The 25,675-nt window shown below is 38.6% G+C and overlaps 1 protein-coding gene across 1 annotated transcript in view; it reads left to right on the top strand.

Moving 5' to 3' along the window:
• Positions 1-25,675, top strand: part of LOC140247897 (uncharacterized) — a 118,058-nt gene that overhangs the window by 2,332 nt on the left and 90,051 nt on the right. The window contains exons 3-5 of the mRNA XM_072328100.1: positions 13,869-14,132; positions 15,371-15,509; positions 19,286-19,447. Coding sequence (XP_072184201.1) covers positions 13,869-14,132; positions 15,371-15,509; positions 19,286-19,447 — 565 coding nt within the window. The remainder of the gene's footprint in view (positions 1-13,868; positions 14,133-15,370; positions 15,510-19,285; positions 19,448-25,675) is intronic.

Below are 25,675 nucleotides of genomic sequence, written 5' to 3'. Positions count from 1 at the left end.
AAGCATGCTGTGCATGGCAGGATTGTTGTGTGTCAGTTGCTCGCTCTTGTAGCTAATGCCTAGTGCTGGTTGAGGCATTGGTCTCAGTTAAACTCTCTGGCACAGAAAAGCTTCTTTACAATTTGGAAAACAACCCTGATTTCTCTCGATGTCCTTTTTTGTTATAAGACATCATTAGAATGGAAAGGACAGTTTTTCCATTTTCAATTACTATTCATTTTACAGTACAACCTGACTGGCAGTTATCTTTCCTCCACCCCTTCTATTCTGCTAAGCACTGTGTAGATACAGAACAGAAAGACAACCCCTATCCCTTTCAAATAAATAATTTTCATGTGCAGGACTGATGCTTTGAATTATTTGTCGATATGTCATTTCATCTGTTGGGTTTGTGATATGGAAACTGCTGCTACTAACTCACTACTTCTGCTTCTTAATTGTTTATCATTTGTAATAGAAAATGAACAGCTATAAATACAGCTGTTGACATGAAAATAATTACTTGTATAAAGAAGGAAATTGTGGATGTGACTCTTATGTGATGTTAAAACAAATGCATATAGTCTGTCAGAGAAATCACTGATGCCAAGTTGAGATTCCTCTCTAACCGAGCTATCCACAACCTTGAACAAGAAGTGTTGTCTTCCCAGATTTCACTGGAAGGAAAAGACTAAAGGCTGTACTACAGAATGACTATGCCATGCCCCACATCTTGCTGTCAACATTGTGCTTCTCCTGGGTCCTGCCTGCTGCTTTGCTCCCCTGTGGGAAATGTCCCTCATTCAAAACTACATGGCTCAGTTGTCACAGCTAAGTGAGAGCTAGTTCAGATCGACCTGTCTTTTGTCCAGCAGCTCCTCAGTGCAAAGGAATGCCTTACATGGGTTTTTGAAGAGTGTGTGTGAAGTCCACACTCTTTCTGTGAGTCTCTGATGAGTTTTGTGGACTTCTCAAAAACTGCTTACAGGTGAATACTTCATCCAAAGGTCTGAGAGAAGTTTGGTAGTTCTAGCATTTTTTTTTCCAGTTTTCTCTTTGAATCTCACACAGGCCATTTAATTAACTTGTAGTTCTGTTAAAATGCAGGACCAGTTGATCCCCTGTTGATTTCCTGTCTTCATTACTGTACAATGGACAGGAAAAGATTAATGTTCTAATTTTAAAAGAAGATCTTTCATTCACTTATTCTGAAGGTATAGGCATTGTATCCCAATCACTTCTACCTTTCTGCTCTTCTGCTATTACCACACAATCTTAATGTATGTTTCAGAAAAAACCCTTAAGATATGTACTGAGATGAGGCAAATTTCAGGCTGCAGCCAATTAATAGCTACTACAAAAATTAGTGCAAGTAGTGAGGTCTTAACTGGTGAGATCCAGCTAAGGATCTGGCCTTGATTGCAACCATGTATACAGCTCTGCTTCCCTGGGATGTATTACAGGGGGAAATGGGGAAATGCAAGAGCTCACATATGAAGAATAAGCTTTTGTTTTCATTGGCTGGAATAGTGATAGAAGTTTAGTGTAAACATGGTGAAAAGGAAGACATGCATGCTCGATATTGAAGGAAAAGCACAGTTTTAACTAATATATTAGAGAAATTGTTCCAGAACACTACATCCTTCCAAAAATAATAACCCTGTCATGTCGGCAAAGTTGGTGTCAGCATGGGTTACCTGCTGCGTACAGAAAGTGCTGGTCATGTAAGTTAGATCTGCCTCAGGGCTAGTCTGACTTGCGCACCCGACCTTTCAAGAATGTTTTTTGTTCATTAATCAATGTTCTTTGCTCCAGCTTGCCAGCTCCCTTTCCTTCACTGTCCTCCTTTCTAGTTTGTCAACCTACCTCCCCTAATAACCTCTGCCTGCATACTAGACAGTGGCTCCTAATAGCTCCAATTGAATTTTATTTGGTTTTCAGTAAGGCCAGATGGTCATGTGAGGTTTTTTTATACTTCCCCCACCTCCCCCCAAGTTAAATTATGCTGTACGAAACATATATGAGCACTTTGGATAGGGATAAAGCAAAACTGCTGTTTCAAATAGCTCCACCTTTTCAGGAATAGCACCAAACAGCATGATCTGAAGGGGGCTTGTTTTAGACCCAGTGTTTCAAGGACATTTTCATATATTTAATTTATGCAAAGGGACTGTAGAGTTTCAGCGAGTTAATGCTGTCTGGTTTAGGTGAAGCAAGAGAAGAGAAGGCTCTGGGGAGACCCGATAGCAGCATTTCGAAATCTAAAGGGAGGCTATAAGAGAGACTCTTTAGCAGGCCGTGTTGTGATTGGACAAAGGAAAATGGTTTTAAAGTAAAAGAGGGGAGATTTAGATTGAAGATAAGGAAAACATTTTTTTACTTACTGTAAAGTAAGGTAAAGTAGGTAGTAAGGCACCAGAACAGGTTGCCCAGAGAGGTGGCGAATGTCCCATCCCTGGAGACATTCCAGGTCAGGCTGGACAGAGCCCTGAGAAACCTGATGGAGCTGTAGGGTGTGTTCATTGCAGGGGATTTGAACTAGATGACATTTAAGGGTTTTGTCTACTATGAGAAGTGAATTTTAAGACACATATCTCTATTTTACATATTTGCATATTTTTAAACTAAAATAAAAGCAATTCAGGAAAACTTCCCAGGAAAATATTGCAAGTTAGAAAATGAATTTTTGTTCAGGTAGGAAATTTTCACCTGCTATGAACAACATTTTAAGTCAATGAGTCTGCATGCAAATGGCATTTAGAAAATGTTCTTTAAGCTACTCAGTCGCCTGGGATGTCAGTTGAGCACTGATGAAGTGAATCAGAGAATCACAAACTGATTGAGGTGGGAAGGGACCTCTGGAGGGCATCTGGTTCGTTCCCAGCTCAAGCAGGGCCACATAGAAGCATGCATGTGTAGCAGCAAGGCCAGTTGAATTGCTACTGGGCTCCCCCGCCTGCCTTTTGGCTCTAGTTCCATTGCATCTGTGTGGCAGAGGCCCTTCTTTTGTGCCAGCCTTCCAGATTCAGTTTCTCAACAAAAAAATGTGAGCTCCAGGAGTATGTCAATACTGGAGCAACATGTTTTCCCTGATGTACCTGGAAGTGAAGATGGCACTAAATCAGTTCATACGCATATTGAGCTAGAGTTGGTGACAGAACAATTCAGAGATCTGTAGATTTTTAAGGAGTATATCAGCCGGTTAATATTTATGTACCAGTGTGGCAAGGTACGAGCAATATTATAACAGTAGCTGGGTACCATTTTGTTTTACTTGAGGGAAATTCAGTATGAATAAAACAGCAACTTTTCAGACATGACATTTAATCCACACATGTAAATCACACCAGGAGATCTATTATTCATTATTAAAAGGGCACCATATTTTTATTACGCTGAAAATGAAACACAAATGCTGTGAAAAATTTAGTGCCTTTTCCTGAAGTTTCAAGACACTTATCATGCAGTCATCTAGCAGGGGCTGACACTCATTTTAAAATATAGCTACAAAATTAATAAATTTGAACTCTTTGGCTTGGAAAAAGAGGATGTTCCATTTCACTAAATGAGGTGAATTTATTTTTTATTTAAAGCTTCTTAGGCACTTAAGATGGCAAAGTACTTTGGTAACGTTCAGATTACGATCTATAACAAGTAAAGTTCATGTCTTTGTTGTTATAAGTCATTTCCAGCATTTTCTATCCTGAAGTGCATTTTGAAAACTACATATATCAGAAACTGATTAACATGACCTAAGGGATTAATTCTTAAAATATGATGAAACAAACAGTTTCAAGGTCTTTATTTTCTGTGTCAGCAGCTGTCTAAGGACTGTGATGCTTTTGGTAATTACAAAACAAGGTATCATTAGGAAAAGTAGAGCACAAACTTTTTTTTTTTTTTTTTTCCTTCCTTATTTTGTTCCCGAGCTAAACACTGGCACAGATGAAGAAAATTTAGCTCTAGGATACTTTATAGGACATAACATAAGAGTCTGATACAGTATGAGAAAAGATAGGAAGTAATAATGCACAGTTATGCCAGAGGACTTTTGAAATGAGAGCCACTTAAATTTTCACTGGATGCAATTATTTGCAGTTGGGATGATAAGGTGCTACATGAACCTTTTGGTAAATGCAAGAACTAAGCTTAGACAGGCACGCATGTATTTGAAGACTGCAGTTCTGATGGATTTTCACACAAAGGGAAAACACAGTTATTACCATTTCTATTTGTTTATCCAAGTTTGTTTGGGATTTTAGTCCTTGGGTATCATCTGCTAAATGTATTTTTGTAAAAGCTCCTGAAGTGGTGTGCTTTTGGAGCAATTCTGCCCAGACTGTGTCATTCCTCTGAGGACAGACCTCCATGGTGTGCTCCTTCCACATGAGGCTACCACTCCATGCTGCTCAGCCTTCAGTGGTTCTCCACTCTAAAAAATGCTTGTGAGCCTTTCTCTCAGCAGAAAGTGCCATGGGGCCCTTCTTTGCCCGGTGCTGTGTAGAGTACTAATTCTCTCTTCCAGACATGGGCTGCAACTGGCTGATTTCCCAGCAAGGCGCTGGGGCCTTTTGCTGTCCATAGATGGACTTTCCCAACACGGAAAGATCAATTTGCAGCACTATGTGAAGACTTGAAGGGATTCATTAAGTCTGGTGTGCTGGCATTATAAAGCCATTGCATAATAGAATCTATTGCTTCTACTGTATTTAGCGTTATGCAATTGATTTACATATGGAAAAGGTTACTGCTTATACTAGTTTTTGTTTTCAGTAATTAATTGGACTTATGTTGTAAGCTGTTGTCTAGTCATTGTGCTCCTGTGGGGTTCCTGGATTGTACTGTATGTGCTCTTAAAGCTTAGGCCAGAGCATACTAACCAAACACTTCAGAAATGTGGCCTACATTAAAATGCATTATATCTAGTTTAGGATTAGATACAAGGTCAGTGTTGGAAATAGCTAGCAGGCACATGTTAAAAATCAAGAGTGTCATGGGACAGGCTTTTACTTAGCGCTGCTCTGTGGCCTCTTTCTTAACTAATGGGAAATTGCAAGAGAGTTTGTTGTGAGCCATTGGGTGCAATATTTGAGTGCAAAATATTACATGGGACAGATCAGCTGAAGCACAGAATGCAGCATCCTGTGCTTGTATCCTTAGATCTGAGTATACTGCAGACAGCAGGGAACAAAGAGAAAAATAATATCTGCCACAACAAAAAATTGCTGTGAATGGAAAAATGGAGCAAGGTGGACTTCATCACACTGTTGCAATACTTACAGGGTGGCTGTAAAGAGGACTAAGGCTCATTCTCTCTCTCTCTGCAAGGAGCCACATGTAGATGAATGGGAATAATCCATCCTTGTAACAACATGGAGTTTTCCTTGCCATGGGAGGTTTTCAAGATGCAATTGGACAGGGTACTGAATAATATCATGTAGGCTTCTGCTTCCCGCAAAAGATTAGACCTGATGATCTTTGAGTCCCTTCTACCCTAGGCTGTTCTCTGATCTGTGAACTGAAGATAAACAGGTTAATTGCAAAGCTGTTCTACTTAAATGTAGAGAGTATTTTGTCATTAAATGAGGGGAAAAAAAAAAAAAAAAAAAAAAAAAAAAGGTAGAGACAGGGAGAACTTGTTTAGAAGGGGAATTCTGAAGAGCTAATATTCCTGTGTTTGTGCTGGCAGAGATGAGCCCTGGAGATGAGAGTAGCTCCTGAGCAGCTGCTGGACCATCCAGGAGCATGAGCTCTGCTCTGAGAGTTTTTCTGGTTGGGGGAATGCCATTGTGTCCCAGACCCAGCAGGTGTTTCACAAGACATGATGGAGAATCCACAGCAGCACCACAGAAACACCATGTAATGCTACAGGCTTGGGGCAGAGTGATTGAAAAGCTGTTTGGAGGAAAAAGACCTGTGGGTGTTGGTCATGAGCCAGCAGTGTATCCAGGTGGCCAAAAAGGCCAATGGCATCCTGGCTTGAAATAGTGTAGCCAGGAGGAACAGGGAGGTGAACTTCCTGCTGTGCTTCTTTAGTTTGGGGGAGGATCAGGGGAGACTTTATTACCCTCTACATCTTATTGAAAGTAGATTGCGATGAGGTAGGAGTTGACCTCTTTTCCAAATCTTTTCCAACCTTAATTGATTCTATGATTCTGTGATCAGGAAAGAGATCAGAAAGAGAAGTTCAGTGGAACAAAAAGGTGGGGAAAGCTGGCCATTTCTCTGCTGGGGACATGGGAAGTCTCAGGCAGAGTGAGCATGGTGAACGTACTGATGCTTGTGTGCTGAATGAAACATGTCCTTGTTGGACTGCTTGGCTCCCAGTGGGTTCTGAACAAAGTACTTGTCCTTTTGAATTACAGAAGAACTAAGCTGCTGTTTCATGACAAAGTGTACCGTATCATTGGAAATTGTTGCTCTGACCATGCTGGAATGAATCTCAGGAATAAGTAACTGATGCTGGAGTGGCAAGAGAAGAAACATGAGTTCCTGTGTTTGGCTTACAAAGGCAGTTTCTCCTTTTACATGGTGAGGTCAGGATCCACCCAAGACAGCGGTATATCACCCAAAGCTCTCAGGGAGGCTAGTGCTGGCTGTACCATACATTACCACTCCCTGCTGGTCAAAGAACAGAGAAGAATTAGCAGCAGATGTGCCAGGACAATTAGCAACAGATGCGGAGGCTAAAGCTCACAGAGTGCAAACATTATTTCCTGGTATTTGGAAAGATAAAAGGCCATATTCTGGTCCTCTAGAGTAAGGGAATAGAGCTGCATGTGGTGGTACCAGTGCTAACTGTGCCCTGAGTTACCTTCTGGAAGAACAGACAGGGAACTGTCACTGTCAGATGGCACGGAAAGGGCAGGAGCTGTTCCCATACAGGCAGTGTGGCTCTGAGGAGGCATAAGGGTGCCTTGGCCAGAGGATGCACTTCTCCAGAGTGTCAGGCAATGCTGAAACTATAGGCACTGTGACACAGCCGCTTCTGACCCACACAGCCCTCTAGTCAGTAGATTTGGGGTGCTGGGTCACGGAGAATGTTGTGCACCAATAATGAAGGAGCCCTGCATGGGGCAGGAAGAGAAGTTATTTGGTTGAGCTATGTCAGACTTGGAAGATCTTTTTGAGAAAATATAGAAGAGATATGTGCATATATATATAGGGAAATGAATGATGTTGCATGTGCGTAGTGCTTCTTTGATTTGCATGCTATTCTGTATTCAGATACCTGTAATCAGGCAGGCAACAATCACATGTTGAGTGAGTTCCCAGCAACTCCAGGACACTGCAATGACAAATGGGACTTTTGGAAAACCATAATAACCTGATATTTTATTTCTACCTCAGTCCATGTTTCTATTCCCTCCCCTCTGGCCTTTTATAAATTATGAAGTTACATAAACACTTCCCAAGAATGTCCTCCCCTTTTTCTATGTGCTAGCCTTGCACGTAAATATTGCCTGATATTCTGGTTGTAAAAACTCCACCTTATTTTGACAGCACTTTTCATTTTATGTTGTGAATTTTTGTTTGTTTGTTTATTAGTAGAATGCTTTGATTTATTATAGTATTGATTTATTATTATTGTTTATTAGTAGAATGGTCCAATTTAAAAGGAGACATTTCCCATCCAAGAAAAACAACCCATGTTTTATGCCAGTAAAGTTCATTTGTCACAGTTTTCACGATCAGAAATGATGAGCCATTACTTTACATGTTGTTTTGCAAGATTTTTTATATAGTAAGTAAACACTGAATTGTCCCTGTGTCTCCTAATTTAGCTTAATCCATTTGAGTACTGGATGTTTAGTGGCCAAATTTTTGTGTTAAGAGAATTAGGTAATGGCATTTTTGTCCTTTTTCTTCTAAATTGAAAGCATTTGAAGGTGCTAGGAGGGTGGCAGAGGTTTATTTCTTCTCTGACAAGGTTAAAGCCCAAGAGAAAGTCAGACAAAAGCCCCAAATCCTTACCCTGGATCTGTTTATTGAAATATTCAAATAGAATCCATTCTCTCTCTAGAGTTAATGATTTCTTTGCTGAAATTATAGTGGCATATGGGGAAGTAAGATATATTACAATAAAACTGATATAAAACAGTTGAATTCAGAAATAGTGGCAAGAGATAATTTCAGTTCACTATGATTTAATTCAATTAAATGCAACAGTGTTAACTGCAGACTATGAAGAATTACTTGTGTGTGTGCGGGTACACACAAGCATTGTTTATTCTTTGCTGCATCGCTCTCTGCAGAATATTACCCTATGGAATGTGGGCATAGGATGCTTTCATACCACTGCAAAAGACTACATATCTCATGGATCAGAGTGGAAATTTTACCTGAGCCACATGATACTGTGAGCAAACATATCAGAGATCAGATCCATGAAAACACAGGAAGCTGGATTTAAATATTATGCTCTTTTTGAACATCAAAAATGGTGGTACAACCCTGTGAAGTAACTGATCAAGTGGAGCCTCAAAAGAGAGTGCTACCAGTGTGAAAAATATAGCTGCCCACATTCTTATTCAGGAGCAAATTTGTTCATTAAGACATAGATTGTACAATCATAGAATGGCTTGGGTTGAAATCAACCTTAAGGATCGTCCAGTTCAAACCCCCTGCTCTGGGCACAGTTGCTGCCCACAAGATTAGGCTGTCAAGGGCCCCATCCAACCTGGCCTTGAACACCTCCAGGGATGGGGCATCCACTGCTTCTCTATGCAGCCTGTGCCAGTAAGTACTTCACTGCCCTCTGAGTAAAACATTTGCTCCTGATATGTAATCTGAATTTCCTCTTTTAGTTTAAAACCATTCCCCTTTTGTCCTTTGCTATCAGACCATTGAAAAAAATCATCCTCCTGTTTATAAGCTCCCCTAGAAGGCCGCAGTGAGATTTCCCTGGAGCTTCTCCTCCAGATTGAAGAAGCCCAGCTCCTTCAACCTTTCTTCATAGAGATACTCCAGCCCTTTGATCATCATTGTGGTCACCCTCTGGACCTGCTTCCACAGCTTGATACGTTTCATGTGGGGGCCCTGGACTTGGACGTAATACTCCATATGGGGTCTCACAGGGGAGGGAGACAGTTGCCTCCCTCTCTCTGGTGGTTATTCCTCTTTTGATTCAGCCCAGAATACTGCTGGCTCTCTGGGCTGCAAGCGCATATTGATGGTTCATGTTAAGCTTTTCATCTGCCAGGATCCCCAAGTCCTTTTCTGCAGAGTGGTTCTCAATTTATTCTTCTTCTAGTCTGTACACATATGTGGGATAGCTGCAATACAAGTGCAACACCTTGCACTTGGCCTTGTTAAGGGTCATGTGGGCCCACTTACCCAGTCTGTCCAGGTCCCTTTGGATGGCATCCCTCCCTTCTGTTGTATCAACTGTATTGCTCAACTTGATGTCATCTGCAAACTTGCTGGGGGTGCACTCAATACTACTATCCAGGTCACTGATAAAGATATTGAAGGGCAGTATTACCAGGACCACTGAGGGATCCCACTCATCACTGACCTCCACCTGGACATACAGCTCTTGACCACAATCAATTCTTTATCCACTGAGTCATTTGCTTCCAAATCTGTCTCTCTCCAATTTAGAGATAAAGATGTGGTGTGGAGCCATGCCAAAGGCCTTGCACAAGTTTAAGTAGACAACATCAGTTGCCCTTCTTTTGTCTACTGCTGCTATGATGATCATAGAAAGCCACCAGATAGGTCAGGCACAATCTGCCCTTGGCTGTCTTTCATCGTCTTACCAGTCATGGACACGAGGGTCACCAGCCTGTGGTTTCCCAGGTCTTCATTTCTCCTTTTCTTAAAAATGTGAGTGATATTTCCCTTTTCCACTCACTGGTGATTTCACCTGACTGACATGACTTTTTGAATATGATAAAGAGTGACTTTACAACCACATCAGCCTATTCTTTCAGGATCTGGAGATACATATCATCTAGCCCCACAGACTTGAAGGTATTCAGTTTCATCATGTGGGAGGGATTCTTACAGTGGGAGGAATTTTGCTGCCCCAACCCCCACTTAGTGGTTCAAAAATGCCCATCCCAGGCATTATACTGAGCCAGGTAGGGGTGTCTGCAGACAAACCTTTGCCCATAGCTCCAAAAAGCATCCCTACTGCTCTCTTCTCAGGACTTTGGGTTTCATAGGAGAGAGAACAATTTGCTGATTACCTTTCGCTTACCATCTGCATTATACCTTGCTCTGCACCTGCAAGTGAGGAACTCCATCCTCAGCAGAGTGTGGGTATTTACAGACCATGGATGTTACTAGGAGCTATGCACGCAAATGTACGCATACTTTTGAGTCACACCAACCATGCCTTAATCCTGGATGCACTGCCTGAGAGGAAGCTGATGGTGGGCAGGTAACAGAGCCAGGACTGCAGGCTGTGATGGAGGTACGTGTTCAGAAAGGCAATGGGACTGAGATTTGCAAGGGGTTGTTGAGGGGACCCAACTCCTTGTCAAAACTCCCATTTCAGCCTGGCTGTCATTTCCTAACCAGCAACTCCCCTGTATAAATCATGCTCCAGGTGGCCATCAGGATGGAAATGAAAGCCTCCAGGTGCCATGCGAGAGCCAAGGATTTGTGTAGAGTAACTGCCAAGGATTTGACCAGGAGTTCTGTATATATTCAACAAAAAGAAATTGCTTATTTGCTAGATATGCTTTATTAGATTGTGCATGCTGAAAAGTGTGACACTGTCCTGCCTTGGACAAACACTTGTTGGTCAGACACTAGGTCTCCCAGAATGAAACTTACAATCTTGTTTTGTAGCAGATAGGTGTGTGATCAAACTCCTAGTTTTGTCATTCTATGATTGGATCATGAAATAGCATAAACATCCATTTCCTGTAACTCTGAGCAAAAGGATGCTTTTTGTTGCAAGGAGTAGGTTGCAGTCTAAGTCTAGGATGAGATACCTTAAAGAAAATTAAGAATAAGTGAGCAGAAAACAAATACATTTTTAATGGTCAGTTTGATTATCCTTACACCAACAGTTTGACCACTGTGTGTGTGTAAGCAGGCTGGCAGAATAAAGTGTACTGTTGAGTTGACCTTAAACAAACAAAAAAATAAAAATAAAAAATAAAAAGAAAAAGGAAAAGAAAAAGAAAAAAAATGAATAAGTCTAAAAACTGAGGGAGAAGCTGAAAGGGATGCTGTGATATGGTAGAAATTGCAGCTGCTTATGCTTTGGGATTGTTCAATAACACAGGTAATTGTCTTTGATCAGAGCCTTGTAACCACCACCTTTAATTTGTATCACAGAGGTTACTATCTAGCACCCAGCTAGCCAAATGAAATGTATGGCTTGATTAAGGAGCTCTTTTGTCAGTAATTTGTGCCTAATGTTTTTAGCTTTCCCACGGGCTGTTATAGAAAATGGTAAATCTGGTTTAAATGAAACCTGATACTGTTAATGGTTTAATAGCAGCTGCCACAGGGTTATGGCATTTTTCAACAGATGCTTCTGTTTCGTTTTAAGCCTACACTAAGTCTTAGAATATATTTACATAATTAATATAAAATACACCTACATAATAATGACAATATTTATAGTTTTAAAAGATTTCCTTAAATGACTTCCTCTCTCTTACCTTTATTTATTATCAATATTTAACTTGAAACAGGAAGGCATTTTGTAAATATTAATTTTATTCAACCCTTCAAAAATACGCATGGAACACAGCGAATCTGTGAACACATAGCATCTTCTAACATAGTAGTTATTGACATAGGTAAATCCCTTAATTGCTTCAGAAAAAGAAGCACCTGATTTACCTGAGTTTTGATTTTTATCTTGTCTAGAGCTTGAAAAATAAAAAAAAGTTCAGATTTAAGGATATCAGTCAAAGAGCCTTATGAGAAATGTGCTCACATACAGACATACAGAAATGTTTGAATGAGTGAAGATCTGGGGGCTTTTAATTTATTTATTTATTTTTAATTTAATGTATATAAGGGAAATATAAGCTAATTGAGGAAATCCCTGCTAGTTTTAAGAAGACTTTGACATTTTAGGTTTTAGAAGTGAGTGATGAGTTTGGGTGGATGGACTTCTATTTGAAGGTCTTGCTCTCAGTTTCAGGAAGTGCTGAGCATGCATCCTTCAGGACACTTAGAAGTTTAGGTACCCAAAACAGCCTTGAACAGTCTACCCCAAGTGTGTGATGATTCAAAGGGAGGAGGGAGAATGAGCAAAGATTCTCACTGTAAGTCAAGGTAAGGTTGAGTGGGAGTCACTGTAAGGAAAACATTTCGAGGCAGAAACTGCTTAGAATTTTAAGGACCAAAATAGGAACAATAAAAGGTGGGAAAAGTTTAAGTAGCACAACAAAGCCTCTCTTTGAGAAACATCCAAGATAGTTTAAGAGATTAGGCACAGCTCTAGTTATCAAAAATGCAGAACAATGTGCAGGAACAGTGGAGGAGAGGTTTTGGAAGTACGTAAGCAAGCAGTAAGGACTTGGATCAGCCCCCACGTTAATTAAAGAACACTGTTAAAATTGTGGCATAAGATCAGATTCCTTTGTTTTTTGCCCGGCTTTCTCCTCTACTCTTTTCTTCATGACCATGAATTTATTCACATAGCAAACCTCACAGAGGGATTTACATAATGTCAATACTTCAGGGCGTTTCTTCACTCCTGATTTTCAAGTCTTTGTCATGGGAATGAAATTGCTCCAGGGCCCCAAGGCATTGGTAACACTCTTCCACAGCTTCAAGCTGTAGAGAATAGCTCTGGCTATCTTAGGAAAAGTGTAAACACTATTTGCCTGTCTTTGTTATGTTGGGAGTTTTCCACCTCAAATCCCTTTTTGACCCTACCCTAAGGCTTACATACTTTGTGAGAGGGGCTTCCCTGCTTTAATTTGAAGGAGATGGCTATCATGTACCACTGCCATTCCCAGAACTGGGTGGTGAAGAATTTATGACTCAGTGGGGAGTTCTTATTGGTTATCGGAGAAAAGGCTGAGTAGCTGAACTCTCCAAGATTGCTTCAAGAACCCCGATATTGAATCTGAATAAGATCGCAAAGGAACATCTCATATGCAGTGTTGGTTTATTACTTTGTCTTAAAATTTTTGGTGGCAGTGCTTTTCTACTACTGGTAAATAGACAGGATATAAAAATCACAAAATCAGCATTAAAAAAATGCATAGCATTTTCTGTTGGAGTGGAAAATTGTTCAAATACATGATTTAGTGGAAACAGAAGAGTTGTTCATTGTTTTAGTTTTTAAAATTATGTGGGTTGCCCTAAAAGTAATGCCTCCTGTTTATTTCCATGGAAACTATGACAGATACAAAGAGCAAAATAACACTGTTTGATAGAGCAAATTGTCAGCTGCAAAATACTCTTTGTCAACATAGTTGCCAATATAAGCTATGCATTTTTGCCAGTGATGAATAAGAAAGAGCCTGCATGCTGTACTTGTATACATCTGCTCCAGTGGAGATGATGCATTTTTGCTGTTACCACCACCTCACTGTGCTCACTTCCACTGTTTGGTCTCTGTAAATGTTAAGCAGGCATCAATAAATGTCAGTGGGTACCATTTTTTTTCTTCCATGCAGAGGGATTCAGTCACACGTCTTTGTTTCTTCTACTCTTCCATTTCAGACTCAGTTCTGTCAGACTGCTCCTCTACAGCCATTTGTCACATGGCAACAAAACGTAATGGAATATTAGTGGAAGTATTCAACCTCTACTGCCATCTCACCAACATCTGCCTCTCATGTCATAGGCCAACAAAGTAAAACAGGAGGCATTACTTTCAGATCAGCCCTTGTAGTTCAAAGATATAGTGCTTGTAGAGTGTAGATGTTTTTAAAACAAGTCTCATTTTCCTCCTCTGTTAGGTTCTACCACCTAGAAAGGCTGTGAAACCAGGCATGGTGGTACTATTTGAACTCTTTCTTCTTCGTGGGACCTGTACATGGATTGACCGAGAAGTGGGATGGGGAGTTTTTCCCTTATGTGACAACAATTTTAATATTTTGGAGGGAAAGTTTAAATGTCCTTTCCTCAGAGGCCATTACAGTAATAAAGTTGACCGATTCAAAAAAATAGAAGATTTAATTTCTCAAGATTTGGACCACTGGTTGTGCAATCTCTACTTTCAGGTTTGTACATAAAAAAAATTGCCCTGTTGGTTTAATAACTTCCACTGAACCACATTTGTGGCTTTTTTCTCTGTCATGCTTAATACTGTCTTTCTAAAAAACAATTTACCAAAACACCTACCAGGCATATAAAGAAAAGGAACATGGAATACATCTCCAACTCTCACCTGAAATTAGTGATTTTTGTAAGGTCAGACTTTAGTATTATTTGAAATGTTGTTGAGTAATTGGACCAAGGAGGGATCAAAAGTTGAAATTCTGAGTCTGAGCCCATCCCCAAGAGATATGAATTGCCAACCCAGTTTTTGTGAATCTTAGAAGTGTTTTTGCACTTACACATGGTACAAAATAAAAGTGTTCTTTTCATTGCATTTGTATGCCAGGGATCCCCTAATAGCAAACAAGGCTCTGATATAATAGAAACCTTAGTTTTAAATAGGTTTTAGACTTAACTCAGACTTGACACTTTTTTTTAATGTCTTTGGTTAAAGTGGGCCTGAATTAAGAGTTCCTTTTCAGTGGAAGCTTAATTTCTCATCTTGCAAATTAAGAGTGTTATTTGTAATTGAAATGCATTCCCACATCTAGAATTGTAATGATACCTCAAACTTATACCTTTTCTATAGTTGTGTCTGGATGAGGAAAAATTTGCCAAGAGAGATGCATTTTGAACACATCTTATTCTAACATATGGGTTACTTAACATAAAGTGCAATTATTCATTTTTAAATTTCTTGTAGCGCTGTCTGTTAGGCAATCTTCAGTTTTAGGTCTTTTGAGAGTAAGAGAAAGTGAAAATATGTTCAGAATAATGCAGACAAATAAGAATTTAAACATATAGAAAGCTAGGAAAAGGCAGTAGAAGAGTCAAAGTAGTGGAAGTAGGGGAAAAGGCCCCCAAAGCTGTGAAAATTAATCTTTCAGCCTAATGTGCAAACATCAAAGCTGGGATGATTTAATGATCCAAAGAATCTATACTTTTGCAGATGAATCAGAGTTTGGATCATGTGTCATCATTTACTGGGGTGTCCACTTTAGCCTGTAAGCATGGGGAAGATGCATGTGAGAAAATGGTAGGAGGAAAAAATGTAGTAAATTGAGTATGGTGAAGCAAGAAAGTCTTAAAATCCAGCTAACCAGATTCTTGGATTTTTAGAGTTCAGAAACAGTGTATGTTTGTATGTTTTGGTTTGTGGAGTACTGAACTGCTCATGTTAATGTATTCTTTTTCTTAGTAGGTAATTAAACTGCCACCAGATTCAGATACGCAAAATGAGAGAGATATGCATCTTAATCTCCCACCAGAATTTCTCATGTATTCAAGCACTGCTGAAAAGAATGGTGCTTCAGAGAAGGTTAAACATCCTGGACCACAAGGTGATGATTTCAGACTTTCATGTCTATATTCAGGCTTTTATTGGAGCAACTCATAGCTTCATTTCAGTGCTAGCTAGTCATTACAGTTCTTGTCAAGCCAGATTTTCCTCATTCAGATATTGGTCCAACATGCGTTATAGCGGGAATACAGTGATTCTTTTTATTAAGATTGCTCAACTTCATTTTCTGTTGTGAGCAATTTAAACCAACCTCATTGCTGAAGATGAAACTTTCTGTGCTGGTGTCTGCTTGAGGCTGAATAATGCTTGGAAAGTCACAGTAGTAACAGTTGATATTTTTTGTCTAATTAATTTTGGAAGAACTCTAGCACCTCCCTAGGCTAGAACGGGGACTTCAAATTTGGCAAGGAGATAGTTTTGGCATCAGAGTCATGCCTTATGCTACTCCTATGAAATTCCATTAAGATTCAATCAAGTGGTAACCCATAGGAAAGACAAATTATCATTTACTTATGTGTAGTAGACCCCCCTGGAAGCTTTCTTACAAAATTGCTGAATGTTCTGTTTAGACTGAGCATCCTTTCTGGCCTCTACGAGTCTTCTGAGGTAGCTAAATTGAAGACATAATTGATCATATTGTGACGGTCCCTCCCAAATTAGTTATCCTCTTCCCTTAGAAATACAAAACTGGGAAGAATGACAGGCAGGACATTATTATTGGATTTTCACTTTCAGTATGTGGAATCTGACTGCAAGGGACAATAATAATTCTTCTCTGGCTTATGAACATGCCTGTATTCCCACTTGCTTAATGAACTGAAGGTTGCAGCCAGCCCACAGGTTGTAGCAACTTCGGGAATATTACATGCAAGTCTGAAAGAAAGATATAGTTCTTAAGGATGGAGAGGTTTCTCAGACAACTGAGATCAGCAGCTGTAATGCATGATAGAAAACATAGGAGGAGAAAGTGGAGGATGCTGGAAGGAAGGAGGAGAGCAGATAAACAACAGTCATTCAGTGTGATATATTAGCAACTCAGGTTAGAGGTATAACATGAAAAAGGCCAGCAGACGTATTTTCAGAGAGTGAGTGATGGTTTTAGGAGAGAAAGATAACGAAGTTTGTCCTGAAACACTTTTAAGCTAAGCAACAACTGTACTGTAATCAAAAGGGTTTTATGTACATTGGTAGGAGAACAACAGAGATATAAATACACATTGTCTTGAGGAGTAGGGACCTTTCTGTCACCATGGATCTTCTACATGTTTGCTAAGGAGCTTCTTTCTATAGATTCAGGACTAACTCATGAACATCAGATCCAAACGATAGAGTTGTAGCCAATTTTTGTCAACAGTGAAAAGAGTTATGGGCAAGATTTTAATTTATCAAACTTGTTCTTACAGTTTTATCCTACCACCAGTCTTTATATGCAAACAGGCGTGCACAGCAACAAAATAGGTCACAAGTTTGGAAATAAATAAAAATATAGGATACTCAGTTTGGGAAGTCCAAGAAGATGCATTTCTAAGAACTGGGGAAGAGCATTAGTATGTGTTCTATTTGACATTCAGATGTCTGAAGTGCGCTGATAAGCTGATCATGGAAGATCTGCAATTTTCATGCCACATAGATTTACAATAACAAAGTTTCTCAGAGTAATTTCTGGTATTGTTTATATTTATTTATTTTTCTTGGAGCCTTCTTTAAAGATATTATTAGCTGCTAATATCCCCCATGGGTTTGTTTTTTAATGTATCTATGCGGTGCTACAGTATGCTGTTTCTGCTGGTGATATGTTGCTAAGAGATTTAATAATGGGTAAACAAACACAACATGTGGTAATCCATTTCAAATTAAAAGTTTATTAAACGCTAGCTTGATGACTTTCTGGCTATTTACAATTAAAGGAATGAACCTTAGGGAACTGGGGATCACGTGGTGAAAAATCACGACTTCAACATTTCCAACAGAAAAATGTGTTTATGATCTGTGGCAAGCTGTCGCACATTGATATGCTCTATAAATACTGTATTATATCTGTTAAACCACCAAAAGCATGAAAAAAAAAAAAAAAAGAAAAAGAAAAAAAAAAAAAAGAGCGCTCTGTTAAAGTGACATTAAGATTGAGACAAAAACCAGAAGAAGTAAGAACAGTCTAAATGAAGACTGGTGCTCTGTAACTCACCCTACTGCAGTAATCTAAATAGTGAGTAATCTTACATATCAATACCATATGTGGTGTTGCAACATATAAGCAAAATAAAGCAGGTTAGGAGATGGTTTTAACCTTTACTTCAAATTTGTCTTGGTTTTGAAGTTTAAGACAGGACCTTCATATTATTTCCATTAACTGCAGGCTACATTATTCTTTTCAAACATAGACCCATATTGTGTGAGGTATGGCTCTTCCCTGATGCTTAGAATCACTTTTCCTATGTTCTATTCAGGGGAAGGCCACTTAATGCTTTCTACTTCTCCCATTGTCCTTCTTTGTAGGTTAGAAATCTGCATTATGAGACCTAGTATATCTCTTAGTCCAAGCCATACCTTTTCTTCATACTTATGAAATATTCCATGTGAGATTCATGGAAGAGCTTGGCTTCTGTTTTCATGACCACCCTCCTCTTTGTTTTTTTAAGAAAAGCTTCTGTTGTTGGACTGTTGCCTCATTACAGGATCAGCAGGCTCTGTCAATAAGTATATGACTATTTCTAACTGGAATTCTTTATTGTGTGTTCGGAAGGTGGTAATAACTCTAGTAGGTAGGAAAATTTGATGCAGGTAGCAGAAACATTGCCTTCATAGGCACACTGATTTAAGTAACCCAGTCTTCTAAATTCATGGAATCTTATTTAGAAATGTCAGTCTCCATATGAAACACTGAACATGCAAATACTTCAAGAAATTGCTCTTTGTCAGTGTGAAATACACATCAAGATTCCTGTGGACTTTAGCACCCATAGAAGAAGGGATTCACATGTGCAAAGGGACAGTGTAACTTAGTCATGTTTGGAAGAGTGCTAGCACTTTCAACCTCAGCAAAGTAGCTGGATGGAATGCTGAAACTTGTTCTCTAGTTCAAATCCATTTAGAAATGTTTACACCTGTTGGGAACATGCTTCCAAATGCGTGCTTTTCATTTGTGCTCTTCCTCTGGCTTGGCATAAAAGCACGCATTCGTGCACATCAGACAACAGTTTGCATATCTCTCATTCCTGCCTGCTCTACTACACTATGGGAAACTAAAGAAAAGAGCAATGCAACTCTTTAAAAATGGTAATAAGAACACACATTTTCTGTAGTTTATAATGAACAAGCAGTTCATTTTTGTCATAAAGTTTATTTTTCCCTCCCCTTACAAAGACTGCTGTCTTACTGCTGGTTCATGTGCCACGTGGATCAAGTGGAAGGAAAATAAAAGCAGCTGATTTTATATATTTTTCCCCAATTCCCAAACAGTGACCTTATAATGGAAAAAAAAATGTTATATGGAAGAATCATTTTCATGTATGCAATTTATCCCTTTAAAATAGAAGTTAGAGCATTTTTCCTCTCTTCTGTCTGCCTTCCTGGCTGTTAAAGTAGTGTCGCTTTGTACCACTTGGCTTCAGCAGTCCCTGAAACTCGATGAAGTTGCAAAGCTTTAAACAGTTGCACAGGTCTTTAATTGTAAATTAGTCTTGACAGAGCTGCTAGGCAGAGGCCTGGCCCATCCCGTCACGATGCTAGCCGACAACCCCTTACTGCTCCTGGAGCAAGAAAACATGTGGAAGGAATTGTTCTTTTACATTTCGCAGCTTGTCATTTCCTCTGCAGGGCAACCTCTGACCTCCACGAAAGATCCTGACACCCATAAGGGAAGTATTCCCACTGTTGTAAAGGAAGTGGAAAAGCAGTTTAATGCTGCAAAAGGAGGAGAAGCGTGTGTGCCAGAAGAAGCTGGGAGGAAAAGAGAAGAGCTTAAAATGCTTCCAGCAGGTTAGGACTTTTTTTTATTGCATCGTTTAATTTACTCAAAGTTTGCAAATAGATCTGCTTGGCATGTGTGTAAATACCCTCGTTTCCCTTCCCCCTTGGCCTGCGATATCATCTCGTAATTATTTCACTAGGCAAAGGAAGCAGTGGAAGAGTTTAAATCAATTGTGAGTGATCAAAAGCAGCTTAGGTGAGAAGGTACAGAAGTGGTGGGCTCCTCTGTCTAAAATGTATTACTAGGCCAAATGTGTTAGCAATTACAAGGTGTGTGTGGAGTGCACTGACAACATTAGATTAGGACTGGTGTTTCTGTGACGTTTTTACATCCTTTCATTTTATTTGGTCATTTATATCCACAGATCACAACATGTTGTTAGACACTTGGGAAGTATTTTTTTCTTCCTGCACCATATTAATAACACTATCCTTTATTAATTGTGCGGAAGTGAATTAAGTAAGAGTGCCTGTCTGTATTAATATCAGAAAACATTTGTTTCTGGGACGTGGGTTTTCTTTTGAAGGCAAAGACCTTCCAAGTCACATTGTTATTTCTTTTATCCCAGGTAAAATGTGTATTTTAGAATAGGGCATTATAACCCTTACACCCTATGCTGAACTCGCCCTATGGACAGAGGCAGATTCACCAGGTGGGCCCCCACAGCTGAGACCTGCAGTTGTACCCACCTCTCATGGCTCTGCCACCCACTGCAGACAAGGCAGGGGGCACTTTTCATTTTAAGGAAAGGATGATCCTCACACTCCTGGAATGTAAAGAGCTGAAATTGCAGTAGTTCTTAGTCTTTTTCAATTTTTTTTTTTTGTCTCCCTGCTGTTATGTAGCAGAATTTTAGATGCTGACGTTGAGGCAACTGACATGGAGGCTTTCTTGTTAGAGCAACGCATGAAATAAAGATCAAAAGCAATTTCTTTGGAGCTATTTGTTGACTGCCCAAGAATTTTAGGACTAAGTGTTCGCTATTATAGGTACATGCATTGAATAGCTCATGTTAAGTGGGTACAAGCAAAAATAGTAACTAGTATGGTACTACTTACTAGGAATTTATAAACGCTGAATATTGATGTAGGCTATCATAGATGCGTAAGGAGAATATAGCACTGGTGACATTTTATATTAAATGGTGACAACAGGTTAACCAAGTTACAGAAAAACATAGCAAACATTTCAATATACGTCCTAATAAGAGCAACAGTTTGTTAGCATGCATTTTCTAGATGTTGATTCTCCCAAGAATGTGGATAGCTTACATGTTTTGTAGCTTACGTAGCTTACATAATTTTTTCCCATTTTTTACTTTAGGGGAATTTACTTTGAAGTTCATTTTGTTCATTCTCACATTAGTTGTACAAAGCTGCTTAGAATACTCACAGTATTTTAAGTGACAATAACCTGCATGTACAGAATTGTATTAAATAATATCTAATGGTATTTTGACGTTTGTTTTTTAGTTCCTTTAATTTTTTTTTGTCTTTGCCAACATATGGGTGATTCCACATTTAGAGTGTATGTCTCAAAAAGTAGTTATTACCTGTGCAAGTAAACAGCTATTCCTTCTGCTCTCTTCCACCTATCCCCATGACTAATGTTTATTTAGATCAAAAATCGCCGTGTTGAAATTTTATTTAAATTAGTTATATGAAATTTAGCTAAATCATTTTTGGGACCATATTTTCAAATCAAGAAGGTCTCTCACAAACATCCTGAAGCAATGTAGTTAAAGAACTGGTCTGATTATGAAAGGTAACAAATTACTACAACTTCGATTGAATTAAGGTTACAAAGTAAATACAAAGTAAATTATTTTGCATTATCAAAAGACCTGGCCCAGTTTACTCTATGTGAAGAAACAGTGCTTTTACTGAGAATTTGAAGAGCTGATCTAGTATAATAGGAAGTCTTCCCGAACTACTAGTAGTCCTCCAAACGCATCCCTGAATTTGAATTAGGTAAAAAAAATATTTTTGCTTATTTTTATTCACAATTCAACACTTGACAAGTTCAATTTCTGATATTTGCTGTATCTGTTACATGTTAATTTAATGCAAAACTTTGGTTTCAAAAGGTACCTTTTTATGGTGGAGGATTGTCAGTAATATAACTACTAGGCATCGCATCTGTAGAGTATGCAGAACTAGAGAGGAGGAAATACTTCATTTTGAAGTCCCCAGATAATTTCTGCGGAACCATGTATAAACTAGAATTTATGCTCTAACTTATGTTTAATTTGGAGCGTCAACAGTGCCTGCATTTTCCTTCCCACCAACACTCATTCTGGCATGCACTAATTCCCCAGCCTTCCTCTCATATGAAGCTTGATCTCTTTTTTCAAGGCCCTCAGATATACATGTTAAAAACCCTGGAAACATGTAAAATATTTTTCATATATACTGTCAGTCAGCTTGTTACAAAAAGGTTGCATTCTGTAAAATCCTGGACATTGACTTCAAATCTGTTTTTCCTTCACAGAATCACAGAATGGTTTGGGTTGGAAGGGACCTCAAAGCCCACACAGCTCCAACCCCCTGCCCAGGGTCCCATCCAACTTGGCCTTGAATGCCTTCAGAGATGGGGCATCCACAGCTTCTCTGGGCAATCTGCAGGGGTCTTTTCACTCACTGGGTTAAGAATTTCTTCCCATATCCAACGTAAATCTTTGCTGTTTTAGTTTAAAACTGTTTCCCCTTGTCCTAGCACTATTGGTCTATTTAAAAACAATCTCATTCAGACCATACTCTATCACCTTTCTGTAGCATACCTACAAGATGTAGCCTCTGTTCTCCAAACCTTGCAGCTCAGAAGAATTCTTCTGGTTAATGTGCAAGTTAACCAAGTATTGTCTGAGCATATTTATAAACTTTAATTTGAAACTATCTCCATATCTGTGGAAAAACATTGCAAGTGAACTGTGTCCTGTGACACCAAAAAAGTTTGTCTGAGCAAAGTTTTAGAATAACATCTAATAAAGAGTACATTCAAAGTAACCTAAGAGTAAGTACACTTGCAGGTAAAGTTCAAGGTATTCAGAATGTATTATGATGTCCCCTCCACAGAAAAATAAACAAACAGCAACAACAGCAAAACAAACAACCAGGCAGAGACAGCTTCATTCTACTTCTATTGCGTTGTTTGGGAAGAGTTTATTTGTTAAAACATACTTGTGTAGTTGAGAAATGATTCTGTTGAGAGGACTGTATTTATGCTTACAGCCACTTCTGAAACAATTTTGTGAAATCCAGTGAGTCTTCTTTGTAATATTTCTTGTTATGCTGCAGTGTGTTTCTAGTCCTTTTAACGTGCTGTTTGCTTATACATAAGCGTTGTATGCAGATGCAAAGTAATTGCTTAAAACAAAAACCCTGAAACTTATTTCATTGGTAGTTCCTCATGGGTGATGCTTTAATGGGGAAAAAAAAAAAAAAAAAAAAAAAAAAAAAAAAAAAAAAGTTTTAAAAATAGAATTACTTGTATTTCTTTTTGTGCAAGCAGAGTCTCAGACATCTGAACCTTCTTTTTCTCCACTGTGCTTATTCTCCTCCGAGCAGGACAGTGTAAAGGACTGGGGTGATTCTTGCAGATAGGATCAAATTCAGCTAGCACTTATGGTTGTGCAATCCATGTAATCCACATTCTTCCCTTTTTCCAACGCTAACCACGTCGTTTGATTTCCCACAGGACAGGGCGTAACTGGGGAGAGAGTCCAGATTGGATTTTCATGTTATTTTCTATTTCCCTGCCATAATTTAACCAAGCTGGAGTTTTCTGTGTCTACTATCCCATTTCTGGATGGCACCATTGTAAAATTCTTTCGCCCTGACTGGAAACAGTTGTATCCCTCATACAGAAGTGCCCTTCATCCTTCTCTATGCTACTTCAGAATAAGTAAAAAATATTTTGAATCAAACCAATGTAAGATAATTTCTTAATTTGTGAATGTCCTGTTTCTTTTGGTTTGCTTTTTACTTTTTTTTTTTTTTTTTTTTTTTTTCCAAAAAACTGAGTTGCTCCATTTCATGGTAATAATAATTTCAGGAAAAAGAACTGAATGTCTAACCTTTCTGTTCCAATGTTCAAACAGGATAGAGAGGCTAAGATAGAAATTTCATACTCATTTACTTCAGCTTTGACTACTGCAGGTCCCTCCCTGCCCCTGGAATATCTCAGAGTTTCACAGTAAATTCTATGTATTCAGTCTCTGCTTTCACAGTGCAGAAGACATTTCCCTCTCTACTCATAGCCTCATTCACACTGACTGTATTGACACTTGCACTTCAGCTTTTAGAGCATTTTTGAAGCAAATACCCTTCCACACTTGCTGCTCTTTGGTTCATCTCACAGAGTGATCTCAGGATCACAAGAACTGGACTTCATAGTGTGAAGCTAATCAACAAGGTACTCTTTGGGTGTGTGCATTGGGAACTGTTGTTCTGTCAGTTCTTAGGGTTAGACTAGAGCAAGCCTGAGAGTAACTCTTCAGCACATGCTGGGGTCCCCAATACTTACTGGAATCCTCTAAATTCCTGGAGTTTTACTCCACAGACTCACTCTAATATGCCACAGTACTTGTTACAGAAGACATAATCAAAAAAGATAACTTACACCATAGCACCTGCTGTGTAGCAACTAAACTCTATTGAAGACTTAGTACTACTACCAAGAAATAAGACTGTCTTTAGCATTGTTGAGGTCTGGAAATGAAATTCACCAGTCCTTATCAGATCCAGGTATTACACTGTGCCCATTCCACCATGATGGGTAAAAACGACATCTAATTTTTCCTGTTTGTTTTATACAAATTTGTAGTGTTAAGCATTATGGTTGTATTAAGGTTTCTATCATCTTTGCCAGGCCCTGGTATAATCACACTTTTTGATTCTTAGGCATATGTTTATTGACTTCCAAATACATCTATTATCTTGGACCTTCATCATAGGTATAGTATCTATCCTTGATCATTCTTATGTAGTGCTATTTTCTCTTCTTCAGATTGTTCACTTTTATCCTGAATGGCATTATGTTCTCTTCTCAGGGAACAAAACGTATTTTAAGTCAATTTACTAAAATGGTCACTGCTAAGTGCTGTATCTGGACAAACTTGATGCCTTTGACATTTTCTAAAATGGCAAAAAAAAAGCATATTTAAGGTATGATTTATGGGTACTGCATGCCAAAGGAATTTCTGTGTTACTACAGTTCCTGATGCAGCCACCGTGACTGCTTCAATGAACAAATTGCTGATAGCAGAGCTTGTTAATGATTTATTAGTTTTCTGTGGTCAATTATAACAAGTTATTTAAAAAAAAAAAAAAAAAAAAAAAAAGTAAAATGCAATTTAATAATGAAGAACTGTGTGAATCTTGTTTCTTTCTCAGGACTGCTTCGTTTTGTGAATGTGAAATAAACAATTTCTACATAGCTCAGTTTTATAAGACACATTTCCTACACACTGAGAGCAACTCCTATGATTAAAAAGTAGACTGGAGTCGTTAGATGTCTTTCTGATTGCTGGCTTCTATTAAAAACTTCTTAAAATAATAGATAGGTTTAATTCCTCAAGCTAAAGAAAAATTATATCATCTTAAGTATTATCCATATTTATTATATTGATGAGACTTGGCTGCAGAGAAAAAAAGGGAAGCAAAATCTCTTGTATTGCAAGTTTTAAATGTACCAGGCTAAGGTTTACTTAATTAGAACCTCCAGGCAATAAAGGAGCCCTTTTTTAAATTCTGTGAATCTTAATATGCTAAATAATGCAAAGCTTCAACTCTTCAAGCATGAGACACACATCTGGCAGCTTAACATTTAAATTACAGAAAAAAAAAAAAAAAAAAGAAAAAAAAAACCACTTCAGTAGTAATTTTCATGAAGAAAAGAATGGGAAATGTATTACAACTAAATTTAATTTCTTTTTAGATTTTTCATCCTGTCTAATTGCAAGCATTTGCCATCTTCTCCTTTTTTTATTTATTTTCATACAGATTTTTTTTTCCTGTACTTTTTATTGATCTTTAATTTGAACAGCTTCTTACTGTTGCAGCCGTTGAAGAATTACATTGTGTTTTTACTTAGCAAAAATTGTTCAGAGAAATCTATGAGGAATTAAAGTAATGAGCTCACTGGTATAGCAAGAGAACAACAGTCAGAGCCTTACAAATAAAATACAAAAGGAGCGTGTAATGATTAAATAACAAACTGGAGTTCCTTCTCCCTCC

The sequence above is a fragment of the Excalfactoria chinensis genome, chromosome 2 (assembly GCF_039878825.1).
Source record: "Excalfactoria chinensis isolate bCotChi1 chromosome 2, bCotChi1.hap2, whole genome shotgun sequence".
Lineage (NCBI taxonomy): Eukaryota > Metazoa > Chordata > Aves > Galliformes > Phasianidae > Excalfactoria > Excalfactoria chinensis.
Note: the sequence above shows the minus strand (reverse complement) of the source record. Positions and strands in the feature narration are given on the sequence as shown.